Source organism: Bubalus bubalis, chromosome 10, assembly GCF_019923935.1.
Source record: "Bubalus bubalis isolate 160015118507 breed Murrah chromosome 10, NDDB_SH_1, whole genome shotgun sequence".
Taxonomy (NCBI): domain Eukaryota; kingdom Metazoa; phylum Chordata; class Mammalia; order Artiodactyla; family Bovidae; genus Bubalus; species Bubalus bubalis.
Window position 1 is genome coordinate 33,708,435 of NC_059166.1, and position 27,918 is coordinate 33,736,352.

At 37.4% G+C, this 27,918-nt stretch overlaps 1 protein-coding gene across 1 annotated transcript in view; it reads left to right on the forward strand.

The window, feature by feature from the left end:
* The window catches only part of MOXD1 (monooxygenase DBH like 1), a 95,616-nt gene that overhangs the window by 26,857 nt on the left and 40,841 nt on the right, over positions 1–27,918 (forward strand). Inside the window, exons 2-4 of the mRNA XM_006074789.3 lie at positions 563–709; positions 2,869–3,036; positions 3,203–3,286. Coding sequence (XP_006074851.1) covers positions 563–709; positions 2,869–3,036; positions 3,203–3,286 — 399 coding nt within the window. The remainder of the gene's footprint in view (positions 1–562; positions 710–2,868; positions 3,037–3,202; positions 3,287–27,918) is intronic.

A 27,918-nucleotide genomic window follows, 5' to 3' on the forward strand; every position in this document is an offset into this window, starting at 1 on the left:
CTAGAGTCATTTCTTTCCATATTATCCCACTGCATTTCATTTTAATAAATGTATGTCATTAAAGCTCATACTAAAAAACCCTATAACCTTAGCGTGGGTCTCCTTGCTTTTAGAAGTGCAGAAGGTAAACACCATAAGGTGTAATAGTGGAAAAAGTGCTGACACCGGGCCTGGTCCTGGTTTTGCTGTGAACTAGTTATTCATTTCACTTTGGAGCAAGTCATTTCCCTGTGTTGAAGTTCTTTTCATCTGTAGAAGGAGGAAAAAGTACTCAGTGATTACTCATTCCAGCTCTTTCAATACTCTCTGTTGTAAATCCACACTGCCTTTTCCTGAAGGGCCAGAAGTTCAAATATGGATTTGTTTCCTAGGGAACTGTCCCTAGGGAGAATACTCCAGCCCCTTGGAAATTCCCAGGACTTAAAAAATGACTGTAAATACAGGATTTTGTAATGAGCAAACCAGAACTATTTTTCAACGTTATATGTATATGCTCTTAATCTGAATGCTTTTCACTCTGAATTTAGAATAGCTGGATTTTCTTTTTTCATATTTTCCACAGGATTATTTTACAAATGCAAACAGAGAATTGAGAAAAGATGCTCAGCAAGATTACCACCTAGAATATGCCATGGAAAATAGTACACACACAGTAATTGAATTTGCCAGAGAACTGCATACGTGTGACATAAATGACAAGAGTATAACGGTAAGAAGTCTATCAGTAAATGCATGCATGAACAGATTGTACATTTACAATTGGGAAATACTTTGCAGAATAAAAAAGAACAAGTATTTAAAAATAACCCTTAGCAACAAAGTCACATAATCTTTTGGGAATATTTTTGAATTCTCCTTAGAAGCCATGGATTGGGGTGGGGGGGACCACCTATGACTATAAACTTCAATAAAGGCAGTTTTTGTGTGAATCTAAAATTTGGAAGAGTTGCTTAAAGTATGTGTGATTTTATCTATAAAAGATTGTAGCTTCTTTATAAAGTTTGAAAATAAGCAATTGATAAAAGTTGGAAGAAATATTACATAAGAGAGAATTATGATACTAAATACTAGGCTATAATTCATCTGAATTGTTACTGATTCACTTTTGTGAATTTCTAAAGTCAAGATGAATAGTAGACTGATGAAAATTGCCTGTCAACATGTTATACAAGATTTGTTATTGTCAGGCATCATGCAAAAATTAACATCTTTGTGCGTATGCAAATTAAATATTTAGAGGATCTATAATTCATGTGGTACTTTGAAACTTTCCATGAATTTCTGAAACCAATTTCATTTTGTATAGACCAACAAGATTACCTTTTTTTTAATTGTAATTTATAGCTTTAAAAATGGAAATGTAAAAATCTGAGGCACTTTTGAGTAACATTCTGCATAAAGAGTAAAAGAGGAAGAAAAATGTGTGCAACAACAAGGACCACTTTTATGTAATATACAGTGCTCTTATACTTTAACTATAATAATAATTATAGTCATTTGACTTATTAAGAAATAATATAACTTTTACAATGAATAGCTTTTGTTTTGTTGTTTATTTTCTTTTTTAAAATAAATTCATTTATTTTAATTGGAGGCTAATTACTTTACAATATTGTATTGGTTTTGCCATACATCGACATGAATCTGCCATGGGTGTACACGTGTTCCCCATCCTGACCCCCCTCCCACCTCCGTCCCCATACCATCCCTCTGGGTCATCCCAGTGCACCAGCCCCGAGCATCCTGTATCATGCATCAAACCTGGACTGGCAATTCATTTCACGTATGATAATATACATGTTTCAATGCCATTCTCCCCAATCATCCCACCCTCGCCCTCTCCCACAAAGTCCAAAAGACTGTTCTATACCTCTGTGTCTCTTTTGCTGTCTCATATAAGGTTATCATTACCATGTTATTTATTTGCAATGTTCTCATTATAAAGATCTGACAAAGGCATCTTTATGTGTGGGGGACTAAACTATTTTTATATATCCCAGCACACCCTCCCCGCTGCCCCACCACCCTTTGGGCAACCAGTTTCACCTGACAGCACTTTTCCTAGTTGGAATGCCTCAGTCCCTTGAAAATTCCCAGAGTTCATGAAATGATTACACCTAGATTCTACAATAATAAACAACCCAGAATCTGAAGTTCCTCTTGCATTTCCACTTTCTCTAAATTCATACATGTGACTGGGCTAGAGTCTAGGAAAAATCTATTGTGAAAATTAAAATCCTGACCTGGGAAGTCATTTTAACTTTCATTATATTTATTTGTTTTCTTTAAAATGTTCCATAGCATTGAAACAGGTTTTAATTATCCTAAACTCCTGCTACTTAACAAGAGTATTTACCTGGTAACTACTAGTTTGTTTTCAGTGTTTGGAGTTTTTGCATGACAATGATTTACTGTTGCTATCAGCATGAAAGGATAACTACTAAGTCACTTGTCCTTCATTCTATTGGGTTGACCACAAAGTTCACCTGGGTTTTTCTGTTAACAATTTACTATAAACCCAAACAAATTTTTTGACCAACCCAATGTTTTGGAACATATTATCTTGCAAATATAACATATATATCATATAACATATATAAAACATATATCTTGCATAATATCTTCCAAAATATGTTTTGGAATATATTATCTTGGAGAGATGATTTCTTTCAAAAAGGAACTCATCTATTTGGATTTTTAAGACTTAATCAAATTAACACAGTTATGTGAGAGACCATATTGAGACCCTGAATGTCATGCTCTTTTCTTTGCTTCTGTATCCTACTTTAAGTAGCATTCATTAAACTCAATTCAATAGTAAGGAAAGTGCTGTCATGAGACATAACCCTACCCATTTCTGTTCACCAGGAGAGCACGGTAAGGGTGATCTGGGCCTACCACCATGAAGATGTGGGAGAAGCAGGTCCCAAGTACCATGAATCCAATCGTGGTACCAAGAGTCTGCGATTACTGAATCCTGAGAAAACCAATATGTTGTCTACAGCCATACCATACTTTGACCTGGTCAATCAAGACGTAAGTTTTTTTGTTTTCAGTTTTTTATGATTCTAGGAATGGGTTTATTGAAACCGTATAATAGTTTGTGTTTTTTTTTTTTACTTAAATTATTGTTTTTAATAGAATGTCAAGCCAATATGACTTTTGTCCCCTTCCCCTTTTTATTTATTTATTTTTAAGACAGGTTTCCATCCCAAACAAAGGTACAACATACTGGTGCCAAATGTTTAAGATTCCTATGCTCCAGGAAAAGCATCATGTCATAAAGGTATGTGATTCACTCACAAGCTAAACTTAATTTGTATGAATGGAGGAGAAATTGTTCTTAAAATGAAAATAATGTATTTATAGAAATGATTTTCAGTTATTCAAAAGTTACTTAGAGAGCAAGGAATCGGCTTATCTGAATCACCCACTGTCCTAAAAGTCACTGAATTTAGCAAGAAACTTGGGTTGTAGCTAGTATTTTATGTTTTGTCTCCTAATTTTATATGCTTAAAGGTTAAAGTTTTGGGATGCATTTGTACACCTCTGGTTATTTCTGATGTAACAGTTCAACAGTTAGAATTTTTGGAATTACAATTTAAAATAATATATTTGTATATCAATAAATTCTATCCAGGAAGTTTACATTTCCCACAAATATTGTTTCATAATATATGCTTCATTGAAAATACTGCATATTTTCATAAAAGTAATTGTTACAGTATTTTTTTTGAAAATAGGAAAATGAGAAAATTGTAGTGGATTTCTACAGTATTGAAAAACACAGAATTGGGTAATAAAGCTAATTTACCTGTGGCATCTAATTCTTATCTAATTCTCACTTCCTTCAGGGGTAGGTCTCCCAAAACTTGCATCTAGTTAGTGAATGAACAGGTATTTTTAAAAACTTAGAGGTCCTTGGCTCTGTGCTAGGAATTGTTGGGAAATTCCATAGAGGTTGAATATATGATCCATGCTCTCAAAGAACCTACAGTGAGATTGTGGGAGATGTGGACAAGACACAAGAAGGAATAAGATAGAATTACATAGTGTACACAAAATACTGCAGACAGTCAGAAGGCCAGCTACTGCTGACTTTTTGTCGTCCCCTAGACTATGTGAACTCCGGGAGTTGGTGATGGACAGGGAGGCCTGGCGTGCTGCAATTCATGGGGTCGCAGAGTCGGACACAACTGAGCGACTGAACTGAACTGAGACTATGTGGTAAAGCAGTGTAGATACAAGAAAGGGAGAAGCTTCTAGATTCTAGAATCTAGAAGGAAACATGCAGGTTTAAAGAGCTCTTATATGGTGGTCTCTTTATGTAGTCGCAAGTAAGTCACTCTGGGGTAATGCTGCCTGCCCTTGTTTCCTCATCTGTGAAAAGGCAGTCAGTCATTCCATTTTTCCTGCCAACCTCAAAGCATTCTGGCAGAGATGGAAACATTGAGCACATTCTATAAAGTGATTTAAATTTGTTAATTTCTAATATATTTCTCCAGTGGCACAAATCTACCTTTTGTTTATAGAATGACTCATAACTACTCATAAGAGGCAAGAGGGGTAGGTTGGAGAATGATTATTGAATTAAATAAGTAGTCCTAAATATTTGTAGGATATTTTTACGATCAAATTTACCAACAGTGTGACTGTGGATGAGTCATTCACCTCCATGCAGTGTTAGTTTCTGTTTTTTGCTTGTGAACTGCTAAGTCACTTCAGTCGTGTCCGACTCTGTGCGACCCCATAGACGGCAGCCCACCAGGCTTCCCCGTCCCTGGGATTCTCCAGGCAAGAACGCCGGAGTGGGTTGCCATTTCCTTCTCCAAGGCATGAAAGTGAAAAGTGAAAGTGAAGTCGCTCAGTTGTGTCCGACTCTCAGCGACCCTATGGACTGCAGCCTTCCAGGCTCCTCCGTCCATGGGATTTTGCAGGCAAAAGTACTGGAGTGGGGTGCCATTAGTCTTATATGCTTAATAGTGCCGGAGTCCTTCCCTTAAACCAATGAAAAGCCTTTCTCAGAAAAGAGAATGTTATGCATGCTATGTGTCACTCTAGAAAATTGAACTGGAACCTGGCTTAAAGGTCAAGTATAAAACTATTGGTTAAGCACATGTTTCACAAAACAGGTCCTTGATTCATTTTTCAGCAAATGTTAATTGATAGGATGTGAAGTTCTTAACCACTTATATAAATGCATTTTTTTCTTGTTTTTATTAATGCTAATAATTAAGTTGAATGAAATAAAAACAACTGTCTACACTTAAGGGATGGCAGTATATGTTCTGACCCTCTGTGTAGGGTATTTGCTTGGTACCTCATCTAAGAATTCTTAGTTTTCCCATTACAAGCATATTATAGTAATGCTCTATTATCTAAGGATATGCTTAGAATTAAGTACTTTTGGGTTCACATTGCTGTTTCAAAAGTATAAAGAGGAATCTCAGTGACTTGAAAGACTTTGGAAGTCTTTTTTTTTTTTTTTTTCATGTTTAGGGATCTGTAAGAGGACAAAAATTCTTTACCCTGAACAAGAGGGGTTTTGAGTGAGGGAGGGTAGCAGATGGGTGAGCAGAGCTTATACAAACTTTTGTGGTTGCAAGGCAGAAGGTTGGTGACTAAAATTTAAACTCAGTTACTTCTCATGAATGGGGCTCCCTTGTTGCCTTAGTGGTAAAGAGTCTGCCTGCCAATGCAGCAGATGCAAGTTTGATCCCTGGGTTGGGAAGATCCCCTCCAGGAGGAAATGGCAACTCATTCCAGTATTCTTGCCGGAAAATCTCATGGACAGAGGAGCCTGGTTGGCTATAGTCCATAGGGTCACAAAGAATCGGACATGACTTAGTGACTGAGCAACACACACAAAAAATTATTTGCTACTAAAAGTATGAAATAATAAGGTAAGTTATTTGTAAAATTATAAAATAAGAAAGGAAAATAACAATCTACAGGAAAGATTGGGTTATGATATAAATTATTGATGGTTCCAGTTCACTTGTGATTCCATTTTACTGATTTATATTTTGATGATAGCAAACAAAGTTGAAAATTATGACTTGAAAATGTTGATGTTGTCTGATGCATATACAGAGATTGTGAAAAAAAAATTCTTGGTAAATTATATTAAAACCACACTTCTCATAGGAGATCATCTCTGTGATTCCTTCTTGAGATTCACCCTCCAGCTTATCTCTTCATATTTAAGCATGACCCTATTTGAGCTTTGCCAAATAGGTGACATTACCCCAAATTTAAAATTTTTTAGAGGAAGTGATTCTTTCCATTCTCTTTTGTTGTTGTTCAGTCGGTCAGTCATGTTCAACTCTGTGACCCCATGGATGCATCATGTCAGGCTTCCCTGTCCTTCACCATCTCCTGCTCCCAGAGCTTGCTCAAACATGTCCATTGAGTCGGTGATGCCATCCAACAATCTCATCCTCTTGTTGTCCCCTCCTCATCCTGCCTCCACTCTCTTTAGTTGGTATAATATCATTATCACAATTAATAATTGGATATACTCTGCTAGATGCTGGGGCTATCAGTTTTTTTGAGGAGCTTTTCGTGTCAGTGGATTCTCCCCATAAACTAAACTCCTCATTCATCTGTTTAAATCTGATGTCTTAATCAATTTAATAAATAGTTGTTGATGGCTTATTATGTTAAAGAGGAGGAAAAAGAAAGACATCCAGGTTGAATCATCATCCTTAGTCATCTCCCCTTAAAGGAGATGTCTCCCTAGTAGGAAGGCAGTAGGTAGGTTTTGCATTTGGATGGGCCAGGTTTGAATCCTTCTTTCCATTACTCATTGAACAGCAGGAAAGTTATTCATCAGGTACGTAAGACTCAGTTTCAAGATTTAAATAGAAACAGTGCTTTCCTAATGGTATTGTTTAGAATAAAGATTAAATAACAGGCTTAAAAAATTTTTATTAGCACTTGCTACAGTATCCAATAGAGGACTCTTAATAAATTCAATTTCTATTATCAGTCTATGTATTTTCAGTTTTGCTTTCCAAACAACTTTTCATTGAAAACTGCTATTTTTGTCTGATGGCCCAGAAAAGGAAGAGCATCGTGCTAGAAGGTTGACTATTGCTGAGTTTTAAGAGAGGATTTCTTTTACTAGCTGTGTGATCATGGGCAAATTATTTACTGTCCTGTACCTCAGCTTTCTCATCTGGAGAAATGGACATACTAGTTCTCCTCTAAGAGAGCTGTTATGACCGTTAATCAAAGGAGTTTAATATTTGTAATTTAGAACAGTGCCTGGCACACAGCATTTGTTAAATAAAGTAGCTAAATAAAATTATGTTGATCACTATTGATACACAGTTGCTAATCTGTTGAACATCTTGTTAGGTTTCTGGGTTCCTGTGGGATTCTAAACCAGCCAACCTTTTCCAGACAGAATCCTAAATAAAACCTGGATTGTCACTTATTTCATTTAGGCAGGCCACTCAGAACTTTCTGCTCTGGAAAAATTGAAATTGAGTGAAAAAAACACTCTTATCTCTCTCTTCTTCAGCGGTAGACACAAGGAGGGAAATCCTATGCTTTCTACTTGCTACTGGACAGCATATCTTTTATTGCCATTAAATTAGAAGCTGCTGCTCTTTTCCGTTGGTGGCATTCATAAATCTGTGTGGTTTAATTTGGGGGAATGTTTCCTGGGATAAGGAAATCTAAGCACGATTGACATTGAATACCCATGAAATGTCCTTGAAGCCAGAGTACTGTATACCCATGAAATGTCACTCAAAAATCAATTTTCCTATGCTAGACACACAGCATGAAACCGTGACTTTATACACGATATTAAATGAACACTGCTGCCCATTTTCCCTATCACATTCATTCCTTCTTCTTTCTTAAATGAAAGGACACCATCAAATGGAAAAATTTAACATTAACACATTCTGAAACATCAAGTGTGATAGCGTGTCTCTATTTCTGAAAATGTGTAAGACTTCAAAGCCAAATTTAGTAAAATGTGGGAATTCTCAGTGTCAAACTACATAATTTGACAACTGTTAGAGTGATTTCTTCTCAGTCTACTTCCTTTTGTTCCCCCTGAAATGATATTTCAAAATATATTTTAACTGGTATGATTTTTCCCCCTGATAGAAATAGCATTTTGGTTTGTCATCAGGATGCTTTTACACGGACTCCATGCTTTAGTTCTCATTCTTTCACTGTGTGTTTACCTTCTGTTTCACTTTATTCTGTGGCAGACTAGTAGGTATTTATTATTGACCATTGACTGAACAATTGTTTGTATTTTCATCCATTTTCATTCCAACTCCATAGTACTTGTTCAGGTTTTCTGTTTCCCTTTTATCTTTTACTAATTTAACCATATTTCCTAAAGGCAAGCTTTGGCTTTTCAGATAGATTTATTTCGTATGTTGAAAAAAATTAATTTTAAAAGTATGCTTTGTGTAAAAATACTTTGCATTCCTCTTAAATAGTTTGCAACACTGTATTTGGTTATTTGGCTCAAACGGTAAAGCGTCTGCCTACAATGCAGGAGACTGGGGTTCAATCCTTGGGTTGGGAAGATCTCCTGGAGAAGGAAATGGCAACCCACTCCAGTATCTTGCCTGGAAAATCCCATAGAAGGAGGAGTCTGGTGGGTTACAGTCCATGGGGTCGCAAAGAGTCGGACAAGACTGAATGACTTCACTTTCACTTTCCTTTGACGTTTCTTAACATCAGTGTATGACCATTGACATCTGTGAATTTTATCACAATTGACAAGACGGATGATTTTTGACCTTCTGGGAAAAAAAGATCATGTGGTAAAGTCATAAGAATCCTCTTCTTTGGGATTTTGTCATCCAAAATTTACAAATACCAAAATAATATTACCTTTATATCCAAATATATCTGAAATGTTATATATCTTTTATCTACCAGAGAAGAGTTGAAAATACTTGGGTGTTTACTATAACAGTCTGAAACTATAACTTGGGACAGAAGTTGATAGGAGCACCGCCCCTAACAATAATGAATTGACTCAAAGTAGCGCATTTTAAAGATTGTTGACTTAGATTCTCAGTGTTGCCAAGTTCTTTCTAGATCCTCTTGGGTTACATAGACTACAAAAACACTGGAGATTGTCTAGCTACATGGGTGTTCTTAATAGCCACTAGAGTGGAGGTAATTGAATTCACTTTGAAAGCATGTCTTTTCATGGAAGTGATTTATTGTTAACTCTGTCACTAATTAGCTTTCTGACCCTAGAGAAAGTACTTAACCTCGCCCTGATCCTCAAATTCCTTGTCTATAAGATAAAGGGATTGGACCAGATGATTTCAATTGGCTCTTTTTTACTTCTAAGTATCTATGACTTGCTGAAAACTAAAACTGAAATCTGTGTGGGGGTTTGGATGCCCTGTGGTGTGACTTCCTGATACCCCTGATTCTCACCATCCCTGAGCAGGTGCTCCAGGGTGAAAATGCTTTGGACCCCATTGCCTCCTTTGATGTTAAAAGTCCTCCTTTTTAAAGTTAAAAGTCTCCTTCTTTAGTCCCTTGGTCATGGGCTCTCTTATTCTTTTTTTAAATTAATTTTTATTGGCGTACAGTTGCTTTACAATGTTGTGTTAGTTTCTACCATATAGCAAAGTTAATCAGCTTTATATATATATATATCCCCTCTATTTGGGATTTCCTTCCCATTTAAGTCACCATAGAGCACTGAGTTCCCTGAGCTCTACAGTAGGTTCTCATTAGTTGTCTATTTTATACATAATATCAGTAGTGTGTATATGTCAATCCCAACCTCCCAGTTCACCCCACCCCTTTCCCTCCCACCCCTTAGTGTTCATACGCTTGTTCTCTTCATCTGTGTCTCTATTTCTGCTTTGCAAATGAGATCATCTATACCATTTTTCTAGATTCTACATATATACACTAATATATGATGTTTGTTTTTCTCTTTCTGACTTACTTCACTCAGTATAACAGTCTCAAAGTCCATCCACATCTCTAACTCTTAGCATATACTCTGAGGCTTAGGTTTCCATCTATAAAGAGGATAACAATAGTACTTATCTCAAATGGTAGCTGTCATTACCAAATGAGACATTATGTGTAGAGTTCTTACGTGTTTGGCACGTAGCTCAGTAAATACTAGCTATATTCCCAGTTTACTTTGGTTTTCAGATACCTCTAAATCTTGGAAATAATCCAAATAAAATAATTTAAATAAATAAACAATGAAATAAATCTACATATTGGGAATAACATCCTTTTAAAAATAATAAGGATTGAAATTAAGAATGGCAGGGTGAGGAAGGCTCATAGGTTGGCACAGCACCCACGATGGACTCTGGAGATAGGTAAGGGTTGTGTTCTAATTCAGTTTTTCATTAACTGAATGATCCGGGAAAACTAAACTCTGTGTGCATCTTCAGTTGTGAGGCAGGAAAAATAATTTCCAGTAAAGATGAAATGATTACAAGTGAAAACACCTGTTCCATAATTGGCTCATAATTGCTTGTTTTCTTCTCTTGATGGGGATTATAGAGATGGATGACTATAAATTCATCTAGTATTTTCTCATACTTAAAGTCAGGATTGCCCTGAAACCATGGTAGGCAGTAAGTCTCTATTTTATTTTGACGAAAAGATTCCTTGGGAATTAGATTTCATAGCTTGCTTCCATTATTCTAAACCAAATGAAATCTAAGCTAATTTCCTCCTGTTCTTGTCTTACTAAGGATAAAAACCAGCTGGTGACTAACCTCTGGGAAATATTCTTTTACATTCTTAGATCGCCCATTAACTTTCCACTCTATGGCCTTAAAAATTTTCCACAGACATAAAAAGATAGTTATTCTTCTTTGTTGCTCTTCTGCCACCCAACTCTACACCCAATCTACTATATCTTTTTTTAAAAAATAGTCCAAAAGTTTGGATTGCAGAATTGAAAAGCATTAGCTCATTTATTGATAATTATTGGCTATAAAAGTTGGTAAATATTTTGATTAACAGCATTTCTTTTGAAATACTATTAAGAAGGAATTCCCTGGTGGTTCAGTCATTAGGACTCTGTGCTTTCACTGCAGGGGCACAGGTTCCATCCCTGGTCAGGGGAACTAAGATCCATGCAGCCTTAGCAATAAATAAATAGAAATTTTTTAAAAAATGGAGTACTAAAATATTTAGGTTCGATTCTAGATGTTGATGGCACAATAAGATTAAGAAATGTGGAAATATTAATATATGAATGACTTTACTTATATACAAAGAAGTACGTAAGTAAAATATTTTTTTGCTACCTGAGATAAATTATCTTGTTGGATTTTCACAGCCTCCCTTTAACACCACTTTCCAGATGAACACAGTGAGGCATGGCATGCATAAAGAACTTGCTTAACATTACACAAGGTCTATGAAACAGAGGCAAGATTAAACACAGGTCTTCATAGCAAAGCTAGTAGATCTTTCTCTCTACAATACTACTAGCCCAGGCATTATGGTTTTTCTGGGTGATCTATGCCAATGGGAGCCTCCCCAGTGCTCAGCGGTAAAGAATCCCCCTGCAATGCAGGAGACCCAGGTTCAATCCCTGGGTCAGGAAGATCCCCTGGAGGAGGTCATGGCACCCACTCCAGTATTCTTGCCTGGAGAATTCCCATGGACAGAGGAGCCTGATGGGCTACAGTCCATAGCATCTCAAGGAGATGGACATGACTGAGTGACTGAGCACACATGCATGCATATGCCAATGAAACATAAATACTACTAGCCCAGGCCTTTCTAGGTGATATATGCCAATGAAACTTAATTTGAATAAGCTCCTCAGTATCCAGGCTGAGGATACTTTTGTATCCTATAAGATCTGTTCCTAGACAGAACCTTCCATAAATATCAGTATAAAGGTCCTGGGAACTGAGTTAGAAAAGATTTGCGTTAGGTTGACTAGGTGAAGGATTATGCACGTGAGTACAATAAGGCACAGAATGTTAGATCTCTGAGATGATGTTAGGGAGAAAGGAACTGGAAATAATTTCAGCGGGAAGAAATGCTACCTGTCTTGTAGCATAAGGATAATTGGAAACAAGCCCATAGCCTTCTGTATAAGCTGAGTTACAGTCCTCTTTGGATTAAGTGAAAAAAATGGTAATGACTTATTTTATTCTCTTTCACTGTATAAAAAGAGACTTGTGAGAAAAAAATACCAACATTTTCATCTGGAAGTTAAATGTATGGCAAAATGCCTAGAGCGCAAGGACCCTAAAAGCAAGAAGAGCCCTGTTGTTGGAGAGAGGTCTAGAAATGTTGGTCTCTCAATGACCTAAGAATCAGTCTGAGTGTGGGTTCTAATCCTGCAGTAAACATTGGTCAGCTGATCAGTCATGTGTCTGCATCACAGTGCTTCTCAAAAGATAGAGTTCACGTAAACAACCCAACTCAAAGGCTATAAATCCATATAACTGAGAGATTGTCCTAAGTGATCTTGAACCCTTAAAATTCTATGGCTAGTTAAATATTGAAATTGAAAAAATTGGAAATGTATCAAATAAATGGATACATTCATAAAGTTTGTAAGATAAACTAATAAAAAGTTATGCTAAAAATTACAAAAGGAGTGAAGATAATTTGTGTATATTTCCATGGGATATAACACACCAATTTTGCTTTGATGTCTATTTTCAATGTAAGGAAATTGTATACATATCAAAACAGGATGTCATCCATTAATGACATCCTTTTTAATGCAACACTGAAATTTCTTACAGTTTTTATGAATGGAGCTTTTAGTAAAATGGCACTAGTCGTAAAGAATCTGCCTGCCAATGCAGGAGATGCAAGAGACACAGGTTCGGTCCCTGGGTCAGGAAGATCCTCTGGAGAAGGAAATGGCAACCCACTCCACTATTATCGCTTATAAAGTCCCATGGACAGAGGAGCTTGATGGGCTATAGTCCATGGGGTTGCAAAGAGTCAGACATGACTGAGTGACTGAACACATTACAACAGAAAAAATTATGTATGTGCTAGAAATTCAGTTTAAATAAGAGTTATTTACTATTCAAGTTTATAAACTCAAATTAAAGAATAGTTTTATACAATCCTGATCAAGTGATAAAAGATTGCACTGTTGTGGATCTTTATCAAACCTTTCACTACATTTGAAATGAATGTATTTTTATGTCAAAAAATTCAGAATATACCTGATTTTAATAATATATATATTTTATGAAGAAGAATATTATGCTCATATATCAAAAAAAGTTATGGTTGAGTCTTGCTTCATTGCATAATTGTTTTTCTAGATTCATAACCTAGGGTACACATTAGAACCATCTGGATAGAATCTTTAGGGATAGAGTCCAGACTTTTATGTTGCTGTCATTTGCACAAGTTCCCCGATGATCTTCAAACAAACCCCATGGTTGAGAACCAGTGTTTTATATTTATTAAAATTTCCCAGGAGACCATATTTAAATTATATTTTATAGCACCTAGTAAAGTGCTCTTCATATTACATAGCATCCATGCATATTTTTATAGTTATACACTGTTTTAATTAACAACTGTTGTAAAAATTGAACACACATCAGATGTCTCCCATTGAAATGCACTGTTGTCTGCACATGAAGAAGACTTAAGCAATTTATGGTTTTGAGATAGTTTGTTCCTGATGCATTGCATATTTCTTTGTGGAAGTGGAGAGGCGAAAACACCAGCTGTTTCCTGGAACCACAGCTGACTTTCATTATAAAATTTCAACGAACTAATTCAGATATAAGGGATACTTTCTTCTATGAAGGGAAAAGGTTTATGTTCTAGTGAAACATATACAGCAAGTTAACTCTGTACATTAACGTTTATAATGTAATGGATCCATTTTAGAAACTGTATACGGAAGGCCACCTTGCTGACTTTTGAATGCATTCCATTACCAACAAAGAGATATCTTTTCATCCGTGTAATCTCACTGAATTGCTCTGTGTGGAATCATAAATATTAACTAAAGTCCGGACCATGTAAATAACTTAATAAGTACATAAATGCTACCAAAAGCCTCTCAGCCTTTCACTTAATGTGAGGAAGTCTTACGAATATAGAAGAGGTATTTTGTTCGTGGCATATTTCAGAAATCAGGTGTGGACTTAATACACTATATGCTTAATCAGTGAGAAGTAGTCCTTCAAACTACCCTGTAAATCTCAAAGAATTATCAGTGAGTGTTTAGTGAGTACCCACTTCGGACAAGCTATGTCTTTTGTCAAATACAAGGTGATATAAGACATGGCCTTTCACCCCAGTGATCTAGTCTAGATGGGGAGAAGAGATGCACACGTGAATGAGAGAGAAACCCTAAAGCTGGCAAGTGAACATTGCTGTCTAACGACATAGTACAGGCAGTCAAGGTGAAAAGAAAGGAGTGAAGGTCTGGGCATGGTCCCACGCCATATGGAAAGAATCATCTTGGGAGAGTACAACCAGATGGATCTTAGGTAAGAATCCAGGTGTGGTGAGGATGACCAGGAGACAACCTCTGGTTTATGTGCTTAAGTGCCAATATAAAATTAGACGAAAGACACTTACTGAAAACATCATACATTCTGTGAGTCACCAATCCTCATAAAACAGCCTAGGAAATAGGTAGTATTATTATCCTTATTTTACAGATGAGGAAACTGAAGCCCAGAGAAGTAAGTTGCTCATTGCTGGTACTTTTCCTGTTTATATGCTTTTCCCCAAGGAAGAAGTATATTTTAAAAATAAACGTGGACGAGCACTTTTGCTGAGTTAATCTCAAAATATGACTATTTAGGCCCATGGCAAAAAACAATCATTAGCTGAAAAATAGGATTCTTGCTTCAGCAGTAAAGTTTTGAAGTTGGTCTGTGCAGAAGTTTCCATCTGGTCCCACATGTGGCAAATAATCCTCGATGCTCCAGCCAACATCTGTCTGGGCTACAGCCGGCTAGCAGCTGCCGGCTGAACTTTAAATCCATAGTCTGGTTATGTTAGATTAGAATGCAGAATCCCAGCAGTTACTTGTTGTCAGGGTAACTGCATTTTTTGATCAGAGAATGCCTTCACCATACCACACCAAAGCCCCTCATGTGAAATATTGAAAGGGACTGTAGACTGTGGCTTTCACTACCTAAATGGGGTCACTGATTTTATCTTGAATGATACTATTGTGTAGCTTTACCCCCAGTCATGAACTTACAGTTTTACTTATGTTAAAACTCTGGGTAGTTGCGTCATGCCCTCCAAAATAGAAACCAAGGCTACCTCTTAATTGCACACACATGCATACAAGCATTTAGTTCTTTAAAGAAAAGCTGCAGACAGTTCCTCGGAAGAGAGTGATGGCCTTTCAGTTCTTGTGGAAATGAGAGGTCTTCCCTAAGAGTTCTAGTCACTGTAGGGTGGCTTGACTACTGAGGTTGCTGGACGTCCATTCCCATTGTCAACGTCAATCATGTTTCCCCAGTAGTTTACAAGTATGTAGTATGTGTAGGCTTCTTTATACAAGAGGTTTGTATGACTTAGTTCCTTATTTTATAGAATCATGGACCTGATAAGGATCTCAAGAGAGAGTTTATTCATTTATTGCCTGAGATTTGAAAAAATACTGCTTTGAAACCACTCTCCAAAGAAGAATATTTCTCATAGTTATTAAAAATTTCCAAATCTATCTTTATTCATGAAATTGGATATTTCCTCCATGATAGCTGATCTTAACATCATAACTTCAAGGCAAAATTAGTTATTTTGAATGGAAACAACACAGTTTTTCATCACATCAATAAATACGGTGTTATTTATTATGCTGTTATTGAATATGCTTCTCTCACGTTTTATGATATTGGTATCAGTATATGTTGTTGTTGTTCAGTTACTAAGTCGTATCTGATTCTTTATGACCCCATGAAGTGCAACACGCCAGGCTTCCCTGTCCTTCACTATTTCCCTGATTTTGCTCAAACTCATCCCATTGAGTCCATGATGCCGTCCAACCATCTCATCCTCTGTCATGCCCTTCTCCTCCTGCCTTCAGTCTTTCCCAGCATCAGGATCTTTTCCAATGAGTCTGCTCTTCTCATCAAGTGGCCAAAATATTGGAGCTTCAGCTTCAGCACCAGTCCTTCCAATGAATATTCAGTGTTCATTTCCTTTAGGATTGACTGGTTTGATCTCCTTGCTGTCCAAGGGACTCTCAAGAGTCTTCTCCAGCAACAGAGTTCAAAAGCATCAATTCTTCGGCTCTCAGCTTTCTTTATGATCCAGCTCTGACATCTATGACTACTGGAAAAACCACAGCTTTGACTATATGGACCTGCAAAATGGAGACAATGATTCTTGTCTTTTCAATATTATTCTGAAAGTGCTTTAAAAATACTGATTTTAGAAAACAAATATGGGTTGATTGGTCCTAATGTTCCAGCCACTGTGCTAAGTACTGTTAATACTTATACTGTTTTGCAGAGGAGGAAGCTAAGGTTCAGAAAATTTACATGTCTTTCCTAATGTTACAGAGGATTTAGTATTATAAAACATATTCACTTAGCAGTGGGAGCTTACAGAATATATTTAACTTATACGTACCAAAGTTTCAAGGACCCTGTCTTTGCAGTCACTTAGAGCTGGTTTCAAATCCTGGCTCTCCCATTTACCATTTGTGTGACCTTTGTTGTTGTTCAGTCACTAAGTTACATCTGACTTTTTGTGATTCCATGGACTGTAGTATTCTGGACTTCCCTGTCCTTCACTGTCTCCTGAAGTTTGCTCAAACTCGTGTCCATTGAATTGGTGATGCCCTCCAACCACTGTGTCCTCTGTCATCCCCTTCTCCTGCTCCCTTCAGTCTTTCCCAGCATCAGGGCCTTTTCCAATGAATTGGCTCTTTGTGTCAGGTGGTCAAAGTATTGGAGCTTCAGCTTCAGCATCAGCCCTTCCAGTGAATAGTCAGGATTGATTTCCTTTAGGATTGACTGGTTTGATCTTCTTGCTGTCCAAGAGCCTCTCAAGAGTCTTCCCAAGCACCACAATTTAAAAGCATCAATTCTTCAGTGCTTGGCTTTCTTTATGATCGAACTCTCACATTCGTACAAGACTACTGGAAAAACCATAGTTTTGACTATATGAATCTTTCTTGGCAAAGTGATATCTCTCCTTTTTAATACTCTGTCTAGGTTTGTTATAGCTTTCCTTCCAAGGAGCAAGTGTCTTTATTTCATGGCTGCAGTCACCGTCCACAGTGATTTTGGAGTATAAGAAAATAAAGTCTCTCAGTCTTTCTACTTTTTCCCAATCTATTTGCCATGAAGTGGTGGGACTGGATGTCATGATCTTAGTTTTTGAATGTTGAGTTTTATGCCAGTTTTTAACTCTCCTCTTTCACTGTCATCCAGCTCTTTAGTTCCTCTTCACTTTCTGTCATTAGGATGGTATCATCTGCATATCTGAAATTGTTGACTTTTCTCCCAGCACTCTTGATTCCAGCTTGTGATTCATCCAGCCCGGCATTTCACATGATGTACTCTGCATAGAAGTTAAATAAGCAGGGTGATAATATACAGCCTTGATGTACTCTTTGTCCAATTTTGAGCCAGTCCATTGTTCCATGTATGGTTCAAACTGTTGCTCTTGTCCTGCATACAGGTTTCTCAGGAGACAGGTAAGGTGGTCTGGTATTCCCATCTCTTTAAGAGTTTTCCACAGTGTGACCTTGAGTGAGTTAAACAGAATTCTGAACGTCACCTTCTTCATTGGCAAAATGGAGATACTCATAGATTAATTATCTGAAAATGTGTATAAAGCACCTGATATAAAGGCATTTTTTACTCTGACAAAAACTTCTGTTTGCTTTCATCAACATTTATTTCATGGTTGCAGAAAATGCAGTCTCATGAAAAAAAACTGCCTTTCTCATCCAGTTAATTAATTGAAACTGGGATTCAAACTTAGGTCATAAATTCAAAATTGCTGTTACTTATCTCTTTTTCAACATATGAAATAAAATACAATTTTACAGTAAAAAAATACACCCAGGGTTTGTAACCATTTCTAACCTGTCATCTTTCAATAATCTCTAATGAAATAATTTATAGAGCTTTTGAAAAAACTCTAAATTAATGAATAATTACATCCAAGTAATTTAGAGCAGTTGTGAAACTCACTTTGATTTCATTGACTTTTTTGAGACATTAAAACGAAGAGAACATTGAAATATATTTGTTTATAGCCAAGAGGATTTCATATTATATATTGGTCCTTTATAATTTGCTATTCACTATTTCTGCTATCTTCACTTTTATTTCTGTATTCATTTTTAAGATAAAGCTTGATTCTTACAAGAACTAGGCTGCCAAATGTATCTTATTTGTTACTTAAGGAAAACTCCCATTTCTAGAAGTTGTAAGATTCACAAATGAATCAAACTTACAAGGTTAGGGAACTAAGTTTTTTTTTTTTTTTTAATGATAAACAGGAAATGTCAGTACTCTGAGTAATATTTTCCACTCATATAGCAAATAAATTTTCCAATGGATTTTTGGATTGGTCACTTTATGCAAAATATATTTGTTCCAAGTGCTAAAAGATATTTTATAGAAAACTTTATTCTTCTGCTTGAATTAATAGCATATGATATTTATGTGATAAGATGTCCTCCTGGACTGGCCTTTAATAATCTTGAAAAGAGATCACAACTATTAAAATTTTGTCCCTCATTATTTGAAAGATTAAGGAGTTTGTTCTGTGCACTGTTTCTCAAGAGAATGCTTTAGTTTTTCCTCCTTTCTTGGGGTCTATTTTGTGTAATGTTCACGTTTACCTGTGCTGATTGAATATAAAATTTGAAAACTGCATTTAATGAGGTGATGGGATGTTCTTATTTTTAATTTAAATGCTGAGAGTTTAGGAAAAAAAATGTTATAGGTCTTTTAAAAAAGATTTATTTATTTATTTTTTGGCAGTGCTGAATCTTCCTTTCTGCACAGGCATTCTATAGCTGTGATGCACGGGCTTCTCGTTGTGGTGGCTTCTCTCGTGGAACACAGGCTCTGGGCCCTTGGGCTTCAGTAGTTGTGGCTCGCTAGCTTAGTTGCTCCGTGGCATGTGGGATCTTCCTGGATCAGGGATTGGACTCCTGTCCCTTGCATTGCAAGGTGGATTCTTAACCCCTGGACCACTAGGGAAGCCCTAGAGTTTTTTGTTAAGTGTTTTCTAATTTGTGTATAAGTTTCTTTTGCAATGTAATAAAAACTTGTTACAACAAGAAAAAAGAGTGAACTGTATAAAAGAAACAGTGGGGTTCCCCTTCTTCCAAATTCCACTTCTCTGAGGTAACCAATGTTAATAGACTTATTTGTTAATTTCTATAACTTTATATTCAGGAAAAAAAATACAGAATTAAATAGGGTTTTATTGGGTTAATATCCCTTCTTTTTTGAAACAGAAGTAGGATCACTATATATATCACTTTGAAATTTGCTTTTTCAAATTACCACCCTTATCATTGCAGGTCAAAATGTAATAACACATGCATTTTAATATTTAAATAATTAAGTCCCCTGTTACATATAAACTGCAGCTTTTGTAACGATCCACATTTGATGTATATTCAAGGGGATTTAATTCTTTTGCTGCTATAAACAGTGCTTCAATAAATATTCTAGTAATTATATCCTTACATATTAATGATTTCATTTCTATAGGATAGATTCATAAATGCATTGAGTAAGGATTATCTGCATTCCAAATTTTAGTATATTCATTAGATTACTTTCTAAATTTCACATACTAGCAGTGTGCAATATTTCCTTATTCCCTCTCAAGTACTGAATATTTCAGTCTTTTAAATATATTGCCTACTGGTGGGTGAAAACTAGTATTTATGAGTGCTTTGACTTGCTTTGCTCAGACTACCAGTGGGAGACTGATGCTCTTTTTATTTATATTACCTCTTTGGTGAATTTGCTGTTCAATTTCTTATCAATTCCTTTTAAGAAATCCTTTTATTGAATTATATAAAAGTATACAAACACTAGTATATGACCCTTGGATTTTCACAAGATGAACTAGCTCATGGAATCAGAGTCAAGTTCAAGAAATTAGAATATGACCACTCCCCCAGAAGTGGCACTTGAGGCCCCTCCAGGTACCGTTTCTCTCCAGACATAACCACTATCCAGTCACTTTACTAACTTAGCTTGTTTTGAACATTGTGCAAAGAGAATCAGGCAGTAGTACTCTTTTGTGTCTGTCTTCTTTACCTCGACATATTGTGAGTCAGCCATGCTTTTGCATGTATAAAATCATGTGTTCATTTTCATCTTTGTGTGATACAGTGTTCAATAGCCTGTATATACCAGACTTTTTATTTGTTTCAGTTAGCTATTGCTGTGTCCCAAATCATCCCCAAATTCAAAGGCTTTAAATAAATACACATTTATTACAGTTTACAGATGAGCCGGCAGGTGTTCTTCTGTTTGTTGCTTTGCTTACTCATAGTTCTGTAACCAGCTTGGGTTGTGTAGGTGGTTCTTTAATGGTGGCTGGGCTCTCTCATATGGTTGGAAGTTAGCTTTTTGTAGGCTGGTCTAGGAGTCCTCAGCTGGGAAGTGAGCTCTACTTTATAGTATCTTGTTCTCCAGAAGTCTAGATTGAGCTCATTCAAAGATGGTGGCAAGGTTACAAACACATTTCTGTAAGACCATTTGATGCCTCATCTTGAGATTGACACACCTTTACTCTTAGCCCTAGAAAATAGTTTCAACCTAGATAGAAGACAGTTTTCAATGGTTTATAATGTTCTAATTTATAATAGTTCTAATTTATATATGTTCTAGTTTATAATGGTTCTAATTGCTCTGTATCCTTGTAAATCTTGATATTACCAGTGATTTCCATTTTTACGCTTTTGGGTCAGAAGTCCCTGGGTCAGGAAGATCCCCTGGAGGAAGGCATGGCAACCCACTCCAGCATTCTTGCCTGGAGAATCCATGGACAGAGGAGCTTGGTGGCCTACAGTCCATTGGATTACAAAGAGTCGGGCACGACTGCTGCAACTTAGCACACACACAGTTGGAGCATGGTGATATTGCATGGTGTGATTTTTAACAGGTTTGCTAAGGTGTAAATGATGTCCACTATCTGGAGAGACACTGTTCGACATCACTACTCATTGTGCACGCGTGCTTAGTTATGTCTGGGTCTTTGTGACCCCGTGGACTGTATGTAGCCCACCAGGCTCCTCTGCCCATGCGGTTTTCTAGGCAAGAATACTGGAGTGGGTTGCCATTTTCTCCTGCAGGACTCATTAAGCAAGTGCAAATTAAAGTCACACTGCGATTAGCTATCACATATAAAGCTGCTTTGAACACTCTTTTACAGGTCTTTTTTGGACAGATGCTTTTATTACTCTTGGATATATGTCTAAGAATAGAATAGCAATAGCTGGATTCCACGGTGTGCATGTTTAAGAAACTGTCAAATAGTTTTTCAAAGTAGTGTTGCTATTTTATATTTCCATCAGCAGTGTGTTAGAATTCCAGTTACTTCATATCTTTCCATCCCTTTGTGTTCACAGTCACTCAGTCATGTCCAGCTCTTCGTGGCCCCAGGGCCTATAGCCTGCCAGGCTCTTCTGTCCATGGAATTTCCCATGCAAGAATACTGGGGCAGATTGCCATTTCCTACTCAGGGGATCTTCCAGACACAGGGATTGAACCCACGGCTCTTGCATCTCCTGCATTGGCAGGAGGGTTCTTTATACCACTAGCACCATCTGGGAAGCCCCTTTAATTTTAGCTATTCATATAGGTATGTGGTGGACAACTGGTAAATGACAGAAATTTATTTCTCACAGTTCCAGAGGCCAGGAAATCCAAAATCAAGGCACCAGCAATGTGGGTTTCATCCTGAGGCCTCCTCTTTTGGCTTATAGGCAGCTGCCCTCTCTTTGGGTGCTCATATGACCTCTTTATAGGAAGAAAGAGAGGAGAAAACAAACTCTCTGATTTTTCTTCTTAAAAATCTTTAATTCCAACATGAGGGTCCTACCCCCATGACTTTATTTAACCCTAATTACCTCCCAAAGGCCCCATCTTCAAATATCATCACATTGGAGTTTAAGACTTCAAGATATAAATTGAGGGGGAGGACTTATTAACCCAAATTTGTGGCAGAAGCAAGTTTTTTCATTGGCTACCTTTGCTAGCAGTTAGATTTTTCTAGTTTACCATTTTACTGGAGTTGTATCAAATTGAGGGTTCCAGGTTCTATGTCTAAATGGAGTTGGGGAAGAGGAGTGTGTCAAGCTCAGTCTCCCTCGGAGTATTCCGTTAGCTATCCTGTTACTGATATTCCCTGAGTCTCTGCGATCATGGTAGAGACACATATTCTCAAAGGAGCCTCAGCTTTAGTTTTTGTCTGTCACTTTGATTTCAAATATATGTATAAATTTACCTTTGAGAAGTTTCCCTTTATTTCTTACTGAGCTTATCAATATGCTTGACGGTGTATTTAAGTTTTGAGGATCCAGATGTTTTCCAGCTGAGGGGTGTTTAAAACAGCTAACTATCCTAACAGAACTTGAATTCTGGTGGATACATTTCAGTTTTGCCAGATTCAGGCTTGAGAAGACTGGAATGCCGTGACCATAAGCACCGAGAACAGATCTTCCTGGTACGGTTTGGGGGTCTTGTGACGCTATCATATGGAGCATGGGTAGGAGGCTGAAAAGTGGATTTCTCTTGAAGCAAAGTGGAGCTGTTGGGTTCTGCCTAGTGGAATGGCATGATCTGTTGTTGAGGTTTTAAAATGCCAAAGCTTAGAGGAAGGAGTTTAGCCCTGACAGGTTAGAATAGTGTATGTGAGAGGAAAAGACAGCCTCCAGTAGGAGAGTGGCTTGGGAATGAGAGAATGCATATGTGTTGTTGTAGAGGGAGAAGTTGAAATGCTTGGCAGCTCACTCGATGTTAGAGGTTAAGACCTTAATAAAAATTTGAAAGAAGAGATGGTTCATGGGGGAGAGAAGATGATGAATTCTCTCTTGGAACCATTATCATAGCTTGATTTATCAAATAATTTTTAGATATCTTCTTTCAACTGCCAAGAAAAGAGATTGGCCACATTATTGAAACTGCACATTTCTCTTGGAATATGAATACCTATGTAGGTTGTAAATTATGAAGTTTAGATTGCATGTGTCTTTTATCTGATTGAGAAGAATGTGAAATAAATCACCCATGCCTGGGACTTCCCTGGTGATCCAGTGGTTATGACCTAGTATTCTCAGTGCTGAGGGCCCAGGTTCAATCCTTGGTCAGGGAACTAAGATTCCATAAGCCACAAGATCCATGGCATGACCAAAAAAAAAAATAAAAGCAAAATAAGTCACCCTTGCTTTTTATAAGTTTCTCTATAAGTCAATCCATACAGCAGACCTAAGAATATTTAAATTTTGATAAAAAATATTGATTGCCAAAGTTATTTGAGGTTTAATTTAAAGGGGGTGGTGGCCATGTTTAGGAAAAAAAGATCAGACTTGTTGAAACTGATGATGCCTGAGTTTTTCCTTGAGGCTCTGAATACCTGAGTTTGTCATTCAGGTCATCCTTGAGTACCTAGTGAGAGCAGAGACATGTGCTGTGTTTAGTGGGGGCAAAGAAGAACAATGGTGTAAAAATGACAATATGCTATTTAATTCTGGGTGGTTGTTATATAAATTGTTATATTATTTTCTCTGCATATAAACTTCTCAAAATCAAAAGCAAGCAAATAACTTCAAAGATAAGTGTTAACTCAGCCATAGCCTGAGTGAGACACTCTTCAGCTTATTGGTTTCCCCTTTTCTTGGAATTGCTCTGTAAATGAAGACTTCTTTTTATGGAAGTCTCATGTTTAGGTATGTAGAGAATAAGAAAGAAACAAAGAGAGGAGACATACTTACAAAAGCCATCCACTGGTATTCATTTATTTATTTAATTTTCCTGAAATGTAAAGATGATTCATGTGTATTTCTTTTATTTAAAAATTTTTTTGGTTGGTTGGCATATGGGATCTTAGTTCTCTGACCAGGGATCGAAACTGCACCCCCTGTAGTGGAAGCGTAGAGTCCTAGTCACTGGCCCTCCAGGGAAGACACTATCAGTTCAGTTCAGCCCAGTTCAGTTGCTCAGTCGTGTCCAGCTTTTTGCGACCCCATGAATCGCAGCACGCCAGGCCTCCCTGTCCATCACCAACTCCTGGAGTTCACCCAAACTCATGTGCATCGAGCCTGTGATTAGTATTTTTTAATTGATATCAATAATAATGGCTAGGGATTCCCAGGTAGCTCAGTGGTAAAGAATCTGCCTGCCAATGCAGGAGACATGGGTTCGATCCCTGGTTTGGGAAGATCCTACATGACTCGGAGCAGCGAAGCCCATGCATGACAACTCCTGAGGCTGTGCTCTAGAGTCCGGGAACCTCAACTACTGCAGCCCGAGTGCTAGAGCTTGTGCTCCACAACCAGAGAAGCCACTGCAATGAGAGGCCCATGCACTGCAATAAAGAATAGCCCTCCCTGTCTGCAACTAGAGAAAAGCCCATGCAGGGATGGGGACCCAGCACAACCACCACCACCACCCCGCCCCAAAAATAGCTAGCCGCAAAATTCCATCTTTTTTTATTATTTTTAATGATCTCTTTTCCAGCCAGAAGGCAAAACTTCATAAATAAAATCAAATGACTCTTTGAAACAGTGCTGTAGTGTTAAAGTATAAAATTAGTTTTGAGCCTTATTCCAACTTCTTTTCTAACCATAGCTCCCCATTTAGACCCCCTCTGCAACCTGTGTGGATAAGAAAGGAAGACAAGAACAGTCCCCCAGAATGGGACTTAGGCCGGTCAGCCCTGTTGACTTAAGACAATTCAAGCCTACTACTCAGCAGCTGTGAGAGTTCATTCCTTTGACTTAATTGCTTGTTCTATTGACTCAGTTCCCTTGTCTGTAAAACAAGGACATGATACCTCTCTCTGGATGGTATGAAGGTGAGATGAAATTAAGCATCATAGTGTGTGTAACGTCTTGGAGCATATAAATAGAAATGATGGCTGTTACTGAATGCTATAGTACCTATATATTTCCTATAGGACTCATCTTTTTTTTTTTTTAATTGAAGGATAGTTGCTTTACAGAATTTTGTGGTTTTCTGTCATACATCAACAAGACTGACTTTAGAACCTAAGCCCCGGGAAAATTGTGCTGTTCTCATCCTTAGACCTTCAATTCTGGGCAGTGGTGCTTGGTGAATGTTTGTTGAATGAATAGCCCAAATCTAAATTCAAGTCAGTGATGGTGAGTTATAAACAATGTTCAGAAAAATCTCTCTTATCCGTGAAACAAATGAACTTTGAATGTGTGGCACTATGGATTATGTTTCGAATTTAAGGGCTGAACTGAACTGTTCTGCCGTGCTACTTGTAGACACTTCATAGAAAGGGGAAAAATTCAATGAAATTAATTATTTTGGGGAAACCTGCATTTATTACCAGCTCTAAAGCAATGTTACTTTGTATCTTAGAGAAAAAATACTTAATATCAGTTTCCCCTACTTTAATTACAAGATAAAATAGACTATGCTTTAAACTTAAATTTAATCTAAAGAGCAGTGAATTCTAGACCTTTGGATAAAAGCCAACATAGAATTCTGCATCAGGCAAGTGTTATTCATTTGTATTGCTTATAGTTATAGCTAACTTTAAACTATGCCTGAAGGAATGAAAAATACCATGCAATGATCATTTTCCTCTTCCTAGAAGAAAAATAAGATGGCCCATTTATTAAATTTCTGCAGGAAACAAAGTCCTTAAATTATGATGAATCAATGCTAAAATAATATACTTTATTTAAATAAGCCAAAAGTATTATGATAAATTATATATAAACATATCTATTAGAACTTTCAGAATGTGGAAGTAAGTCTTGAAGTGAAAGTCGCTCAGTCGTGTCCAACTCTTTGTGACCCCATGGACTGTAGCCTGCCTTGCTCCTCTGTCCATGGAATTCTCCAGGCCGGAATACTGGAGTGGGTAGCCATTTCCTTTTCCAGGGGATCTTCCCAACACAGGGATCAAACCCAGGTCTCCAGCATTGTAGGTGGATTCTTTACCATCTGAACCACCAGGGAAACCCTCAGTTCAGTTCAGTTCAGTTCAGTCTCTGTCATGTCTGACTATTTGTGACCCCATGGACTGCAGCACGCCAGGCTTCCCTGTCCATCATCAAACCCGGAGCTTGCTCAAACTCATGTCCATGGAGTTGGTGATGCCATCTAACCATCTCATCTTCTTTTGTCCCCTTCTCTTCCTTCCTTAAATCTTCCCTAGCATCAGGGTCTTTTTCAATGAGTCAGTTCTTCGCATCAGATGGCCAAAGTATTGGAGCTTCAGCTTCAGCATCAGTCCTTCCAAAGAATATTGAGGCAAACCCACCTGTGGTGGATTCATTTTGATATTTGGCAAAACTAATACAGTTATGTAAAGTTTAAAAATAAAATAAAATTAAAAAAAATATGCAGAATTAAATCAGTTATATTTACATGTAAGTTGTATTGAGCTAAGTGAAATACTAAGCTTTTTTTCCCCTTAATTTAGGGCTATGGCATTTTATCATGAAGATCATCTGTTAGTCATTGAGTTGTTCTTTCATGAATGGAATTATTAGGCCTTTAAACTATAAAAAAACAAACACACATACACACATAACAGCAATAACAACAACAAAAAGCAGACTATCTACTGTAACTTCAAAGGAGACCAGAAAGCGGAAACAATCCAGGGAGACAGAAAATGTTTGGTGCAGAACCCAAGAGAAGGTCTGGGTGTCTTTGCTGAGACTCTCCCAGAAGGAGCTGTGTCTGATCAGAGGTGAAACCAGCTCAGTGACATCTGCCAGTGGGCTGCAAAGTCTTGACAGCAGGCTTGGGGAGAAAACTCTTTTATTCTAAGGGCCTAAAAATTTGGAGTCTATAATTGGGTTTGCAGAGGAATAGTATGTTGCTTCATCTTGATCAGTTATCACTCTAAATAACTAATTTTGAATTAAAAATTCATGAGAAGAAAAAACTATGTTCCCCTAATTCAAGATTAGGGAAATAAACATTTTTGAAGGACTCCATATAATATATTTAAGTATAACAGTATAGTATACGGAGAAGGCGATGGCACCCCACTCCAGTACTCTTGCCTGGAAAATCCCATGGATGGAGGAGCCTGGTAGGCTGCAGTCCACAGGGTCGCTAAGAGTCAGACATGACTGAGCGACTTCACTTTCACTTTTCACTTTCATGCATTGGAGAAGGAAATGGCAACCCACTCCAGTGTTCTTGCCTGGAGAATCCCAGGGACGGGGGAGCCTGGTGGGCTGCCGTCTATGGGGTCGCACAGAGTCGGACACGACTGAAGTGACTTAGCAGTAGCAGCAGCAGCAACAGTATAGTATAAATGCAATATATATGTAATAGTCAAGGAAGTATTATAGGTAGATTATGAATCAGAAATGTGAGAACTGACATTTGATGAATGGTTGTATATACTATGCACTGTGTAGAAGTCGGGCTTCCCAGGTGGCTCAGTGGGTAAAGAATCTGCTTGCAGTGCAGGAGACACAGGAGATGTGGGTTCAGTCCCTGAGTCAGGAAGATCCCCTGGAGGAGGGCATAAAAACTCACTTCAGTATTTTTGCCTGGAGAATCCTATGGACAGAGGAACCTGTCAGGCTACAGTTCATGGGGTCACAAAGAGTTGGACACGACTGTGAAACCGAGCATACTTCCATAAAGGCTCTGTCGCCAAACACAGTCACTTTCGGGGTTGACATTTCAATGGATGAATTTTGAGAGATACAGCATTCAGTCCATAATACTCTCAGACATTGCCTTTTAACAAACT